This window comes from Mytilus californianus, unplaced genomic scaffold (assembly GCF_021869535.1).
Source record: "Mytilus californianus isolate M0D057914Y unplaced genomic scaffold, xbMytCali1.0.p SCAF_42, whole genome shotgun sequence".
NCBI lineage: Eukaryota > Metazoa > Mollusca > Bivalvia > Mytilida > Mytilidae > Mytilus > Mytilus californianus.
In genome coordinates this window covers 1700412-1717676 of record NW_026262693.1, presented here as the reverse complement: position 1 = coordinate 1717676, position 17265 = coordinate 1700412, and the positions used below count along the sequence as shown (strand labels likewise).

General features: G+C 32.7%; 1 protein-coding gene across 2 annotated transcripts; it reads right to left on the bottom strand.

Moving 5' to 3' along the window:
• Window positions 1–3639: 3639 nt before the first annotated feature.
• Window positions 3640–11227, bottom strand: LOC127699879 (uncharacterized). Of its 2 annotated transcripts, none has more exons than XM_052203287.1 (7): window positions 10985–11227; window positions 7645–7761; window positions 6728–6830; window positions 6087–6210; window positions 5489–5557; window positions 4670–4812; window positions 3640–3911 (listed from the first exon to the last, which is right to left on the bottom strand). In XM_052203287.1, the coding sequence occupies exons 2-7, from the start codon at window positions 7743–7745 to the stop codon at window positions 3906–3908; spliced, it is 546 nt and encodes a 181-aa protein (XP_052059247.1). In that variant the 5' UTR covers window positions 7746–7761; window positions 10985–11227; the 3' UTR covers window positions 3640–3905. The 2 variants fall into 2 exon arrangements, with proteins under 2 accessions (XP_052059247.1, XP_052059246.1); XM_052203286.1 differs by lacking the exon at window positions 10985–11227 and adding an exon at window positions 10744–10856.
• Between the last annotated feature and the right edge of the window lie 6038 nt (window positions 11228–17265).

The window sequence follows — 17265 nt, the reverse complement described above, 5'->3', positions numbered from 1 at the left end:
AAAATATTAATTTTATAAACTAGTTGAAACTAAATACCCTTTATAATGTATTTTTGATATATAACCAGCCATGTTTAATTCTCCACAGTGATATGACAATGCCTCTAACTCAGACTTGTACACAATGACTACACACTGTCTCCAGATCAATTGCCTCCAACTCAGACTTGTACGCAATAACTACACACTGTCTCCAGATCAAATGCCTCCAATTCAGACTTGTACGCAATAACTACACACTGTCTTTGATTGTTGTCATGTTGTTTTAGGGTACCTATATTCGTATCTGATTCACAAGAAGCATCTGTTATTCTTCGATGACCTGACTTGCTTAGTGCGGTGTCTGCGTATCTATAGTGTATTGCTGTTCATAACCTTATGTGATTTTGTCTGTGTTTACTATGAAAACTGCAATTCTCCTCCTGCAGTCCGTTGTATTTACAAAACTGATAGAACGACTAGTGTTATATGCTTCCTTATGATCAGTAGATACCATCAAGTATATTTTTTGCAAGTGACAGCGTAGCAGTTCTTCTGGACCGTACATCGTCAGCTTCATCCCTAGTTGTTGTTACAATAAATTTTGTCATTATAACTGTCTTCACTGACATCTAGGATGAAGTTTATAAAGTATCCGACTATTGCAGAGTGCTTTTAACAGTTCTTAAAAGATCAACCCAACAAGTTGATAGGATGTGATTCTCTTGTAAAAGTTTTACAACTTCTTTTAAAATTCTAAGGATGCAATGCACTCATGCAAAGTTATTCTAAAAAGTGTTGTTATTTATTTAGGTATCTCTTGGCTGCTAGCTCACTATACGTTTATATATCTTGACTTCCCAAACTTTGACTCTCCGCGTTCCTTGTCAGACTCGCATAGAAATGCTCGTCGCGCGAACGCGTAAAAGCAATTTCTTTTTTCTTAATTTTATGATTATCATAGATGATAGAACACATGACTGCAGACTCAACAATTGCACGAAACATTTGCTGCTGAACATTTAGCAACTGCCACTTTTAACTCATTACCACTTGGTCGACACAATTGCACGTAAGGGTTACCCATAAGTACACGTAATAGGGACACATACAAATCTATAAATCGTATTCCTTTATTTTATTCAATAAACCTATTCAGATAGTACCAGCGAGAATAAAATCAATGAGATATGGGGTATACGTTAATACGACAGCAACACAACGACACAAAAATAATGATAAAAAGACAACTAGATGTCGGTTAACATACGGTCTTCAACAACATTCAAGTCAATATACAATATAATATGTCAATCATCCGATTCTACTCGATTCTAGGGGAAACGTTGTTCATATTTTAACTATCAAACCAACATCAAGTTTCATTTCAGGAAAATCCATTAAAATTCAAAGACGAACTCAAACGGGGTTCTTGACTTTCGACAGCCACATGAACGAACATTGGTAAGTAAGCAGGTAAGTAAGTACATTTTATTTAAAGTTGGCATATATGTACATAATGACAGAGAAAATCTGAGCTCTAGTGAGCTCTTTAACCGACTATCATATAAATATAATGCAGCTTCATGCAAATATAAATAAATAAAATGGTGAGGTTAAATAAGGTTTCCTATGTATTTAAACTTAAAACCATTATTCTGAATAAACACACTACCATACTTTTAAAATAGTGGAAATAATTCTTTAAATAGTTTTGTTGGATTTATCTACGTTTACATATTTATTGAACATAAACTTTGACCAAAATAACTTCAAGAGGCTGTTGAAATGACAACAAACCGAGTTTTTTATTACATTGTTAAAGCCTCTAAGCGTCATAAATCATGACCTGAACGACAAAATTAAAAATTGCCTATATAAAACTGGATTTCATTTAGACATCAGTAACAACATATCAAAATCTGAAGAAGAAGAAAAAACATTGGCTGAACTGTTCTCAGCACAGAAACGACAATCACATACAGTGCTCTATTTTCGTATCAACCAAGAACCATTATTCCCGAATTCCCGAACGGCAATTGTGAAAATCAGCAATGCCGAATTTGACCAACATTTTGTCTTTAGTAACAACAATTTAAAATTTAGAAATCATTGATTGAATGGTTCTCAAGTTATTACACGGAAACGGCATAAAATGCCATTTTCAAATTAATCAAGGACCATAACTTTTAATCGAATGGCAAAAGTGAAATCATCAATATCGAATATGCCTTTTTTTTTGTCATCAGTAACAACATGTTAAAACTTGAGAAGCAATGTTTGAATTGTTATAAGTTATTGCACAAAAAACGGCGGAGACGAGCGCCCGAACGCGCGTCAATCGCCGTTCAACCTAATATTAATTACCGGCGGATTTTCGTTGGAAAACCCTGTTCAAAACACATTGTAAAGTGTCCTTTACTATATAAAATCAGAAAATGTCAATTATGTCAAAAGGTGTCATAGTTTTCAAAAACGCTTTCTTGAAGTCACGTCTAAAATTTATATGAAAAAAAGATATTTGAAGTACCCATCAATGAGACAACAATCCACTACCCCAAAAGGTCAACATATGGACACCAATAATACATAGTATCGTTATACATTTACATATAACATAAACATAAGATGGGATGTGCTTTCTTTGACAAAATCACATTTCAAAATTTTTTACAAGAATGATTCAGCTTTTTTTATTTTCCTTTTTCGCAATTTTTCTCGAAACACCACACATTTTACCTAAATATTACCATTAATTAATATTAATGACTATAGAAATACACAATAAAAACATAAGATATTATGTTCTATATTCGTTAAAGATCACACATATTAGAAGTTTTAACCAGAATAATCGAGCTTTTCTTCATTTCCCGTTTTCAGCAATTTTCTTTTGAAAACCTATATATCACCCCAAAATTGTCTTAATATTAATACATTTAACACTAGGAACACATGGTATAAACACAAGATGAAGCCAAAGTGTTATGTCTTCATCCAGTTTATAATCTTAAAATGTAACCATAAATGTTTTTTCTTCAGTACCAGTTTTCCGAATTTTATCCTAGAAACCACATATCTCACCCAAAAATAACCATTTCCACAAATCATATTACTAGTAATGCATATTTTAGTATGTTGTTTGTACCAGTCTACATTCTACTTTGCATTCAAAAACCCTCTAGTTGCAGGTTGAATGATTTTCAAGTTAAATTGACTTGGCTCAAGTATTACGTGCACATACTCACGTATCATTTTTCATAAAATTTAAATTACGTTAAGTGAATTTTAACGGATAATCAGAAGTTAAAACGTAATCTCTATTTCATTATCTTTTAAAGTGGTAAATGAAAATCCATTTGCAAGGATAAGGTTTCAACTTATAGTGTATATGACTGAAGTACACCTGAGACTGCTATGTGTTATAGTAGTCTCAGAGTACACCGATCTGTTGGAAATGTTGTACCAATAAAGGCTTATCATAAAAACGCTGCTTCTTGAAGGTTTAAACTATTCTCTCGTTTTTTTAAGATTTTTTTTTTGGTAAAGTTTCTTTTTAACTCTCATCTGTTTAAGATCTAAGAGGTTGCTGAGTGATGGTATTAGCTCATACTGGTCCGATTTTCACCAACATGCATAAAATAACAATACTATTTTTATTTCATTGTTTATTCCTAACAACCTTGCTTTCAGATCATGTACAATAATATAATAATAATAGTAAATGACAAAAATATAAATAAATACATAAACGTATCATAGATACAACTATAAAATGTATTGCATTTTAAAAATCTTAAATTGCGAAAGACATAAGATTGACTATACATCAATGATGACCGACTTGACCATCACCATGCACTGATATATATAATCCAAATTCTCTCTGTGCATCCATTTTAATCCACCAACATAAATGAAAACTTTTATATCTGAAACAAAGAAATTTGATAATAATTTTATAGTGAACAGATTTATATTATTTATATTATTTATCATTCGTATTTTGATAGTTTGATTAAATAAGAAGAGAACAAGTATTAGTAGTAGATATGCATTTTTACAAAAAATGTTTTCACAGTTTGAAAACAAATCACTAACCGACTCCTTAACCACCTGTTCCATTTAGCGTATGTCATTAAATCCATACCTCTCACAATGTTCCGACCATTAGTTGGGATGTAGCGCTGTGTAAAATCTAACGCGAAGATCTGATTTGATTGATTGATTGTTGGTTGCATATTCCGTCAAGAGACATTTTTGTTCATGCTATTCAGAACGAGAACAAATTAATACAACTATAGGTATGTCGCCGGGATGAAGTCGGAAAATTAGGGTACGTTGGATAGGGGAAGAAATGTGTTGCCTTGCAATAGGCCACCTACATGTATAAATATGGACACCGAGGGAATTTTTTCTCAAGGATTTTGTAATGTGCAGAGAGGTGTGGCGATCTCCCTACAAGAGGAATAGGATTTTACAATCCGATCGGACGTGGCTGCGTATTTATACACCCAGCACATCCTGACGTACGTGCTGGACGGGTGAAGTCTTTGGAAAACCATATACCTCAGCCAACCATTGGGCCGGGTAAGATCCAATTTGAACAAGATTTACAAATTGATTTGCAAATTGAAACACAGTTTACACTTTTTAAAATAATGTCAATTTATGTTATTTAAATACAAACTTGTGATGCAACAGGAGGCTGTAATGCCGGTATGATAGTTAGTACCACTAAACGCTCTCTTCTAAGTTGAGAAGTTCTACATAAAGGGCAACTCATCTGATGATCTGATTTAAACCACTGTTGTATACATACTTTATGAAAATCTAGAAATAAATATATTGATGATGAATTAGAAAATGTATGTTGATAACAATATTGTGTATTCTTCTTATTGATATTTTCCCGTTAATATAATTTTTAGCGATTCATGTTCACTATTTTAAAACATTTTGATAGAGATGTATATATCTAAAAGCAGTTCCCTGGTGACATTTAAGATACAATTTTCATAAGTTATGTCTTTTTAGATTGCTTACAAATATGACCATATTGAAATCTGAATTCCGCTCGATAATCGATACTCGGTTTGTGTTCCAAATCTTGAACATACGAAGTTTTCCTGTTTTTGTTCACCGACATGGAATGATTCAAAGGTTGACACATTGTATAGACACTTGTCTATTGCCAAAGACTATATATTGACATCTAGCTGTCCTTTGGGTTTTGTGTCGTTAGGTTACTTTCTTATTAATTTATGTCGGCCATATTTCATCGATTCCCATCTCTCATTTTATTTCATTTTCGTGTGTTCTATCTAAAAACGTTTTTTAAATGACATGAAAGAATAAAAATTATAGATTTGTGGTTCTCAAATTAGTCAATCACTTGGTATCATTATATCGAGGGTTTTCTTAAATGGGAGCAAATGTAATGCTAATTAAGAGCTGCGCTGTTGCCCATTATAGTGCATTAATAAGAATAAATCGCTTGCATACTTACAGTGTGAGCATTTAAGTTGAATAATAAGAGCCTCGTCTTTCCCCTCGCTACATATAGAACACTCAAAGTCTACAAAACAATATACTCGCACAATATACTATACATTTAATCATGTCACAACACGTAATAAAATCGCAACTTTTTTTACTACAGCAATTGACCATTTGTGTTCTCTATACTCTGGGGTTCTCCAAACGAAGTCAAGAACAAACATATGTCTCCTATAGATTTTAAGCCTGTTTCAAACATCGGAAAATAGAATACAAATAGAATAGAAAACACTATATAGTTTAAGAAGAATTACAGTGAAACAAGTTTTCCTACGCATTTTAATATAAACAAAGTATAATAATTATATAGGGACTATATATGGCAATTCCTTTTATTTCCTTTTCAAGTAAACTTATTCCTATCGTTTCATGTTACCATGAAATGACATATAATTATAAATAGCTTAAATGAATTAAAAAAAAAAATGCTTATAAATGTGGTGTCAGTAAAAGTGAGGAAATTCGGATAACAATCGTACGTGTAAACCATCATTGGCATCGTTATATGTTTCATTCTACGAAGAACTGCATGTATGTTTTATGCTTACCATGTGACACATCCTCATCAGGAATGGGTGTCATGACCTCAGTCTCTCTTGGGATATGTGTGATATGATGTGGTCTTGATATAGTCCAGTGTGTGTAAATATCATTGGAATCCGACAGTCCAACCTGTAAAGTTAGTAAATCTAACAACTCTGAATAGAGCTCACAAGTTCATATCCCTACTATCCAAATTGTATAGATATGGTAAGGTGTTCTTAAGATCCTTGTAAATCAAAGATGAATACAACAGCCTTTGTAGATAAGACCGTCAGTCATGTTCTAAACTTTTTATGATTTAACTTAAAAAAAAGGAAAAATAAAGTGCGCATCGATGAATGCTTCAAGTAGATTTGTTTGTTTGTAACAACAATTTACCTGACTTAAGGTAAACTCTAACATGACCCTTCCAATGGTAAAATCTATAACATCACCTTTCCAATGGTAAAATCTGACATGCCCTTTCCAAAAGTAAAATATAACACGCCCTTTCCATGTGCAATGGTAATATCTAACATAATCTTTCCAATGGTAAAATCTTACATGACCTTTCCAATGGTAAAATCTAATATGACCTTTCCAATGGTAAGATCTAACATGACTTTTTCAATAATGTATAAAATCTAAATAGTTTAGGATACCTTACCTTTTGTTTATAGCAGTAGTATGCCATTCCAATTATAAAGGCCAACACTGACGCTACTGTGGCTATCTCTAAGAACGCACATGTTTCTGAACTAACAATACCTCTAAACATAAATAGACGTTGTGATTTAAAGTACTGAAAATACTAATTATAGCTAACTTGACGTGGTTTTCACAAAGTACAATGTCAGGTGCAATTCGAAACAAAACAAATTGCAGTATCAAGGTTTTAGAATATAACTATTTCAACTAATATACCCTGGTATTGTTTGTTTAACGAATCAGGAATATTTTCGTACAACATGCAATGCATTTTGCGTATTTTCCCCCGAGCGGATTATCGTGCTAAACTGTTATTATTCTCCGCGTTTCATATGATTTTCGTGAAAGTAAATTGCACCTTTCAATGCGAGAAGACATTTTTCGTTTAACGTGAAGTCACATTTTTTGTTTTGTTTGGCCCTTTTCTCTCTTTACACCTTCTTCTTCTTTCCTTTCTGTCTCAAAAAAAAAGGATATAATATTCTCGAGTTGCGCAATAGACAAACAGACAACATGTTTGACATGCATGCATAATGTCTATTATTTATGATGTCTCTCATCATATAAATATTATGTTATTAAAAAATAACATAAATATACCGCTTTTATGATATGACAGGACATTTCATAAACAATTGAATATGTTACAAGGATAATGAGTTTAACTGTCATTATATAATATATACATATACCGTCATATATATATATAATAATGAGATGTTATTGCTAAATAATTGTCAACTACAGCTAACAAAAACAAATCAGTATTTTTTTTTACGCCATAGTCAATTACTACTTCGCGCGAGACTTCAAAATTTCATATTTTATAATCTACGAATAATTATGATTTATAAAGTGAATGGAAGTAATCCTTACATTTTAAGTATGCATAATGATGAATAAAGTATGGTAAATAAGAAAGCGCAGATTGTTCCTGACCAAAATAGACATGCTGCCCTCTCTTCTGTTAACGCCATTATCTGCCACTGGCACCTAGAAAATAAAAGTATCAACAATGTTTGAAATATTCAGTGAAAGTAGCGGGACGAGAGATAAAAGAATAATGCTATCCGTTTTCCCTATATTCGTTCTAATAAGTGTATGTATTGGTGTCAGACCATCAATTCAAATACACTATATAATCAACCAACTTTTTTAATGATCGCTGCAGCTTTGCCAATATTTTACCTTAAGTTTAACTTCATAGAAACGAGGTATATCCTGAATTGTACATGTATCACCCTTTCTATATGCCAATTGTCAACTGATTTTTAAAGTCTTGTAGTGAAACACGACCCTTCGGAAGTCAACTTCTACTTAAAAAACATAACACCTGGTTTTCAAGTCTGAAAATATGAAATAAGTATACTATGGACATGGCCCGGCGGGGGACTAAAGGTATACACTGACGTGCCGCTGGCTTGGGTCGCTTTTTCGGATTGTCAAATTTATCAATGGGGTGCATTTTCACGCAGACGAAATAACAATGTGGTAGAAATTTATACGTCAATGGGTCACAAAGGTTCTTCTCATGCTAAGATGTCTGTAAAAACTGTGTACTAATCTTTTTATGTAATTAAAATGAATGATCCCGTGTAGTTATTATCAAATTAGATTATTACGTACACATTGTTGGTCTAGCTGAAAGCTGAGAAATATATGAATTGGTTAAAAAAAATCCTATGAAATTTACATATGGGAAGGGATATTCGCAATAATCAATATATGAACGGGGGTGGTCTTTAAACTCCAGAAAGACATCTGTACTCAAATTTGTATGTTCAAAGCTCGGCGTCGTAAAACTATTTTTTTTTTCATATTTCGTGATCATTAAGTTCAGTTAATCTATCAGTTCACGCAAACAGATGTTTGAAATCTAGCTAAATCAGGACAAAATATTCTGGCAGTAGCGACCAATGAAAGATATCTGGCAAATGCGATCTTATTTGATTTAATCCATGGAGAAAACAGTTTTAAAGAGACAACATCAGATGACGGTTGATTATACAGCCTAGTACTAACTGATCTGAGAAGGGGACGAAGATATATAGTTATTGTTTTTGTTTAGAAATGAAAAAAAAAAATGGAATCTAGTACATAAATATAGACAGATAGTTTGTCTTTCTCAGTGTGTATATTTACACCAGATAACCACTATATTTCTATGTTTTAATCATTTATCTTAACAATTGGAAAATGTTTAATGAAGTTTAAAGCAGTCAAAACACCAAAAAATAGATAAAGAGAACTAATCTATATAAACCAAGGTTATTCGATTTGTTTAAACAAAAATGCTATGAATTCTTACTGATTACAATATGATTCGATTCGGGTATTGACAAAATGCACATCAAATATCATCTTTTAAATTACATTTTGGGGAATATTTGACTTTGAATTGCGTTCTTTGAGCATGATTAACTCCTCGCTGATGCATACAGTAATAAATGCAAAAACAAATCAACATATACACCATGTATAAATCTGGAAAGGTTTTAAAGGGTGCTTTGCAAGGGCAGCATTTTCAACGAAAACTTGAAAAATAAACACTGATCCGTAAATCAATTATCGACGATGGCAAGTCTATGCGTATCCTTCCGGAATACCTGAAACCTCTCCAAGCTTTAATTGCGAGCGTCTTTTTTGATTGCTTACCCTTGTATTGATGCTTTTGATTTGCCTCGTCTGATTATCCATTTAACCAGCCAGAGGTTGTATCTACTTAAAACTTACAGTGCAAATACACTGTGTTAAGAAATATCGTTGACTGTATAAAATAAACTGTACTCTTGGCCACTCGTTACGAGATATGTATTTATTAAAGTTGCTCGGGAACACGTGTATTTGTAAATTTAAGGCACGCGTGTGCTGTCGTGGCGAGCTGATAAACAATATAAAGGTGTTGATTTTTTTTTTCATTTTTATTTATGTTCGTTTTAAAAAGTATTGAATAAGAACATAATGATAGCAAATGTGTCTGTGATATTAAGAATGAGATCGGTAGAAAATGTGTCATGCATTTTGCCAGTAGAAATGTCCAGTGTTGACCATGTTTGCCGTTTAGAACAGTTACCAGATATGTGGTGGTGCTGTAGGTTTTTCATTATGTATGCTCTATATAAAAAATAAGAAGATGTGGTATGCTTGCCAACGAGACAACTCTCCACCAGAGTTCAAATGAAAGGCATGTAAGCAATTATATAAAACCGTGACGATCTTCAACAATGAGAAAAACCCATACCGTATGGTCGGCGATATAAAAAGAGTTAGGTGCTACTTAACGTTTACTACATTTTCTTGTATTCTCTTATTCGTTACCGCTTTCTTTACTGGATTCATACATTTTTAATATTTCTCTTCGGCATTTTCTTCACTGTCAATCTAATTTTACATTAAATCATTTCGAAATTGTTGACGGCACATATAATTCGGATTAATCCTTAAACCAACATTAGGCGCCACATTCTGTATGTGCCTGTCCCAAGCCTCAGGAGCCTGTAATTCAGTGGTTGTCGTTTGTTGCTGTATACCATATTTATTTTTCGTTTATTGTTTTGTACATAAATCATGCCATTAGTTTTCTCATTTGAATTGTTTACATTTGTCATTTCTGTAGCTTGCTATGCGGTATGTGCTTTGCTCATTGTTGAAGACCGTACGGTGACCTATAGTTGCTTACCACTACGTCATTTGGTCTCTGATGGAAAGTTGTCTCATGACACTCATACCACATTTTCTTATTTTTCTATGCAACTAGTCAACTGTTAGGTTGGTATGAATGTAGAGAAACGAGGGAAAATGTTACAACGATGCTTTCATAACACGGTTATGTACTGTAATTCTGTTTGCCTATAGACAGACCATATGGTCAACAAAATGCACGACCATATCCGAGCGAACGAACTCACTGGACTTGACTATATTTACCAAGTATCCTAATTATGTACCATAATTTAAATCTGTCAATGAACTTACTTGAAAATGAAATTCTTAAGCTTAATGTTCCGTTTTCCTTTCCACTCATAATGTAAAACACAAGTTTATAACCAAGGTTAAAATACGGACTACAACTACATAAGGTTAACATGTCTCAGGTATATTATGTCTCTGTCATATTCGTGTCACAATCATGAAATATATATATACCATAATTCATAATGTCATAAATTTATTTAAATGATCAATTTCACCTGCGTTAAATGTTATATTTACTTACCCATAGTGAATTCTAGTTACAGTTAACTGTAGTTATGTCCTTAGCGCAGACAAAACGCAGGTCACATTTTGCTTATTCGGTAGAGCAGTCATTAAAAGATCAGAAAATGGTCCTGTGGCTATCTTCGGTATGCAGAGCTAACTTTGATGTTGATGCTTTTTAAAATCAAATAGGTAAACAAAAGAATACATGCAAACGAAATCGTACCATAAACTGTTTTGAGTTCTTGACACAGTTTCTGTTATCAAAGCACTTCAATTTTTATTGGGCCTAACGTTTATTTACATGTTAAAATAACACTAGCCTACATCTAGGTCAAATAAATGACAACAAAAATATTGCCTTAAAGGACCAACATTTGACCGTATTCATCTTTACCGTGACTGTTACAAGACAACAATACATTTTCTTCTTAATTGTGAAAGGATATTTTATTGTTGCATAATAAATCTATATTTAGTTTGAATGAATACATATAAATATCATTATTGGTATTAGTTCCAGTGGCGAAAACAATTATTGAATAAGAACAATAAAATGCTGCTGAGTATTGACCACTTGTTCAGTGGAAAGTATTTCATAAACATTCACAACAAATTAAAGGGATTTTATAGTTCATTTCTCCAGAACTCATAATAAAGTATTTTATTCATATCTTCTTTAAGAATAATAAGAATAAAAATTTTATTAGTCTAAAATCCAAACAATAGGATTGTTACTAAATAAACAGAAAACAAAAAACAAACATATAAATAACAAAACGATAGACAGAAAACAATACAAACATGTAGCATTGAAAAAAATAAAGATTATAAATATTTATTATAATACTATTTTGACAACATGCCTCCTCTATAAAATTATCATTTCAAATATCTTGATTATATATTACATTATAATGATATATAAATCACCCAGCAATGTTTGACATGTATTACCACTCCCCTTCATAATGAGATTTCTCCACGAAAACTTTATTAGCTTTGTTTGCTTTATATTGTCTCATTTTTCTTGTACGTGAATAACTTGTATTCAGAACAGGAACAAATGCCTCTTATATGAAGTTGCATAAAACCTGCAAATGACAATCGTCTTGCTTGTACGATCACTACATCCACTTAAATTATCAGTAATCTTTAAACAAATAACAACCTGGTGCATTATGGCATAAAATATTGCATTACCTTAGGATGTGTGTCAATATAATACCTTGCTCCTATTTCCATATAAACCCAGTGAAAAGTACAATATTAGGAAAACCCCTAATTTGGCATATATATTTGAAAGATCTCACATAATAATGATCTGACCATGCGTACTACAAGTTTCACGTTGATGTGACCTCAGATGAATGGTAAACTATCACAAACAAAAACTTTAAGCTGGTACGGGACGGACAAACTGGGAAACATAATGCCCCTTAGTGAGACATAACAAGGTAAAATTCTGATAATCAACCCTTTTCAACTCCCAAAAAATCTAATCATTCCTTAAACATTTGACCACGAATTAATTATTTTCATCTGAATCCCATTTAAATATCTATTATATCAGTCAAACTACACGAATACTGAAATCCAGCCATTTTTTTACTCGAATCATCATGCATGCAAATAAATCATACTACTTGCATACTGTTTATTAGAAATATCCCAAAATATAATGACTGACGAATTTCTGCTTCTTCTACTATATCAGTGACTGCCTTTGAAATGCTGAAGTTTATGTCGTTAGATTTCAATTTCATCTTACTTTGACTTGATTGTAAGTGTTTTTCTCCACCGATTGTAATGGAAAAGGAGAGGATATTGGGTATACATCCATGACACAAAATCAGTACATGCACAGCAAAAATACACAAAAAGCAAAGGAACAGCGCTTTTATTGCTGTTCTTTATCTCAAAGTCACAGTGATGCCTTTAACACTGAGCAACTAAAAAAAACCAACACTCTCACCTAACTGCAAGTTTTTGACGGCCCCTAGAATCGGTTTGAGCGGAGGTCTTTGCTAAATTATTCTGATAGAATTTGTAAGATGTATCGCCACCAAATCGGGCTCGATAAAAAAAAAACCATTCAAATTCTGACCCAATTTCATGTGTTTCATCGAATACAATTTACCAAACTGCTGTAGAAGAACCAGAGTCAAGCCATCAATTTCAGAAGTACAATGTGAAAATAAAGCATGCCTACAATCCTTTTAGGTACAATTCCACTTCATGGTTATTTTTATGCCGCTTTTAATTTCTATACAAATTTATTGTAATAAGTAGAGACGGATCCAGAGGAGTGTCACCGGGTGCACGTGATATATACTCCACCCAGGTTGGCAAAATATGGTACACCATACAGGGTACAGAAATTAAATTTTGATTAATTCACTAATTATTTACTGTTCATTCTTAATATATTTCCAATACAATTGATTAACTTTAACAACATGTACCGTGACATGTATGTTTTTACAAGAAATGTATAATTAACTATCATTATGTTTATTCCATAAATGTATAATTAACTATCGTGAATTGCAAATTCAGTTCTTTGATATAGAGCCGGTGTGAAAATAAAGCAAAGGTTGAGGGCGTACGCCCCCATTTGATCGCCAAAAATTATAACTACCAATATAAAGTTTTTTCACGGTTTAAATGATTTATAAGCATACAATCGTCCAAAATTTTCTATATATAAGTTATGGAATTACGCCCTTCAATTTAAAAATCCTAGACGCGCCCCTGAAAAAGAATTTAGGGTCCTCAATGCTTTTAACTTCGTACTTTATTTGGCCTTTTCACTTTTCTGATTCAAGCTTCACTGATGAGTCTTTTGAAACGCATGAATGGCACACAATTGTAAGCCTGGTATCTTTGACTAGTTGTTTTATCCAGACGTTGAAAAATCCGTGTTGATCAGGACTGAAGTTATTGCACATGTGCATATCATGTCGAAAATCAATTGAATAATATAGATTGTAGTCGAATACTGGTATAAATCTGTCGAGCAGTAATCCCCGCCTCAGACTATTCAACAGGTCCACTGAAAGATGGGATTGCAGGGTAAACAAAACAAAAAAAGGCCTCGTAACAGGACATCATTGACCCCAAGAAGTTGTTGCAATGGTTTTTGTCAAGTCTGCGCTTTTGCGAGACATAGCGATCCTACATTCCGTCGTCGTCGTCGGCGGCGTCCACAAATATTCACTCTGTGGTTAAAGTTTTTGAAATTTTAATAACTTTCTTAAACTATCCTGCATTTCTACCAAACTTGAACAGAAGCTTGTTTATGATCACAAGATAGTATCCAGAAGTAAATTTTGTAAAAAAAAATCCTGTTTATCCGTATTTTACTTATAAATGGACTTAGTTTTTGCCAGTTAACATTACATTCACTCTGGTTAAAGTTTAAAAAAATTTAATAACCTTCTTTAACCATCCTGGATTTGTAACAAACTTGGACAGAAGCTTGTTTACGATCAAAAGCTAGTATCTAGAAGGAAATTTTGTAAAAATTTATTCCCTGTTTTTCCGTATATTACTAATAAATGGACTTAAAAGTTTTTAAAACATTTATTAGATTTTTAAACCATCCTGGATTTTTACCAAACTTGGACAGAAGCTTCTTACAATTAAAACATAGTATCTAGAGGAAAAGTTTTGATAATTTTTTCCCCATTTTTGTTGAGCCTGCAACTTTTGTCTTCCAGACAATCTATAGATTTGATTGCATACTGTATTCATTTTTTACAAGCATAACATTTTTAATACATTTCAAACGTTTTATTTCATTAACTGTAAATCTATTATGTGCATTCCTCTATCACACTGAAAACATAGACAACAGCAAAAGTAGGCGAGACACTGGGTTCTGCGGAACCCTTACGATTTTTTTTTATATGCAAACTGTCAGTGCTCTCCAAACACACAAAATTAAACTCAATATAATATACGTATGTATCCATTTTAACCAGATGCGACGATTATAATAATGCAGGTAGATGGGCATCTTCACTTAAAATAGGTCTATCTACAGAACTGTAGGTACATACAGGCCATAATCTTGCCGGCGAAATGACGATTTAAGTCGCCAAAGAATTTTGAAAATCGCTAAATCTCGCCGGCCGACTGACTTCATAGCGAAGTCAAATCGCTATCAAAATCGGTAAAAGGGAGACAACTTGTGATTGACAAGTCTCACAGGTAAAAAAAATGGCGGCTGACAAGGAAAATCGAGATTTTCGAAACGACCCGGGACTAATACTGTAAACGATCAAATAAATAAATACAACGGCGACTTTGAACATCCTCGGATATAACTTTCAAAACTGTTCAAACGGAAAACTGACCGTCTGTTTAAGTTATCGTTTTACGATGATTTTCATCTAAACATGTTGCTTAATCACTCAGCTGATTTGTTTTATTTTTATTGCCTACACGAGTCGATCAATTTTACTATTCGGTAGGTATAGGGTGGGAATTAACGGTAGATTTATTATATTTATTGAATGAAAATTGAAATATAAAAGGTAGAAAGACAGCTGATGGATAGATAATGTGATTGCAAACGTACGACACTCGACCAGATTGTGATCAGCAGTGGATTTTTTCTCATGACCACTTCGTTGATATGGATGATATTTTTTTAAAAATGACAGAAATTAGCTCTTTATCGGATAATTAACTTGAGATTGAAAGATATTTTCATTTATAGACTTACAATCTTTAACGATAATCTCAATTTACTACAACTACATAAATGTCCTGGACATTCAATAATGTTTTACAAAACAATGACAAGTGGTGATATAAATTAAATTCCCAGTCATGTGAAATTCATCATATTTTTCTGAAGTTTTAAAAATAAATTGAGGCAGATACACATGAATTTAATGCATCATAATCTTGATAATATTACTAATTGATTATGAAAACACGATGCAACCGAAACGGTAATGGAATCTCACTTCTCCAAGAAGTTGACCACTTCTCCCTTCTCTCTCATGGAAGGAGAAGTCACTTCTCCCTCTTCAGAATCCTAGATTAGGCCCTGGGTACATATGACCATATTTATATACCCAAGTAACCCCTGCTAGTGTCTACAGTAAGGGGTGGTTCTCCAGATACTTTGGATATCAATTAACTTTATTCTTTTTCCAGTGTAGGCCTTTCTTTACTTTTAAAATACTGTCGTATTGTTGTTTCCTTAGTTAATATTTCTCATTGTACCATTATCTCATAAAAGAATAATAAATTTATTCATTTCATACAATGTTCATAACAATAACACTTATCCTTAAAGTCTGAATGATTTCTTTCACATGAAGAGGTTATTCAAAGTTTTGCATTATTTATATGGGAAGACTACTTCTCCATACTATTTTATAGTAAAACGTAAAACAAAAGTTGCTTAGTTGCATATTGTCATGTAAATCTATAGCACAATCAATAAGACTAAGTGTTTTATATTCTGACTGTGTCTTTTCATAGTAAATGAAGATTGATGGCAATTTAACGTCCAGGGCAAATTTAATGCAAAAACAGGATGAGAACATAATGAAATATGAATATGAACACAGTTTAGCACTGGACAGACACACAGTGTGATGTTTAGTGTGCTCATTCACAAGGTAACAGTTGCCAGGAGGTCATTTCACCCTACCAAGACACATTATTCTGATTGCGAGCTGACCTGTCTTAAAAAAAGTTTGCTCTACACCTTAATGCTGCATGGTTAGCAAGGAAGAAGCTAAACCCAATTTTAAAGCCTTTGGTTTGATCCAGTCAAGGATGGAACCATCGACCTCTTGCAGTTGAGAACATGGAGGAAGGTTCATGTACTAGTAAATGAAGATGGTCTGGACTTATTCTCTCTAGAGAATTTTCTGTCTTATATATTTAAATACAGCATAAAATATTAATGTGGTACAAACCAATTTTATGGCAACCAGTCAATTCAATTTTAATCTAATCAAATGCAGTTCACAATACTGTTATACATTGCACTTTGATATCACTCCAATAGTCCCATTTAAGCAGTTTTCTTTTCCAAACCTGATATTTTTGAATTATTCTTGATAAAATTAAAATGAATTGACCAAGTGCAAGAAAGTTGGTTGAAGATGTTATATTATTTCCTGAGTGCATGTCATCTTTCAATATATGTCTGAAATATATGGTAGAAATATGACTACATTGTATATGTATATATTTACCGTTTACGGTGATCAAAACTTTTCTAAAAAAAAAATAAAAAATTAAGTCCAGGCTTCAAAAATTTCTTCAACA

Coding starts and splice junctions, on each gene's coding strand:
- LOC127699879 (XM_052203287.1), bottom strand. CDS start 7,745: ATGGCGTTAACAGAAGAGAGGGCAGCATGTCTATTTTGGTCAGGAACA. Junction 6,831..7,644: donor TCATTATGCATACTTAAAAT/GTAAGGATTACT, acceptor ATTTATGTTTAG/AGGTATTGTTAGTTCAGAAA. Junction 6,211..6,727: donor ACTACTGCTATAAACAAAAG/GTAAGGTATCCT, acceptor CTAACTTTACAG/GTTGGACTGTCGGATTCCAA.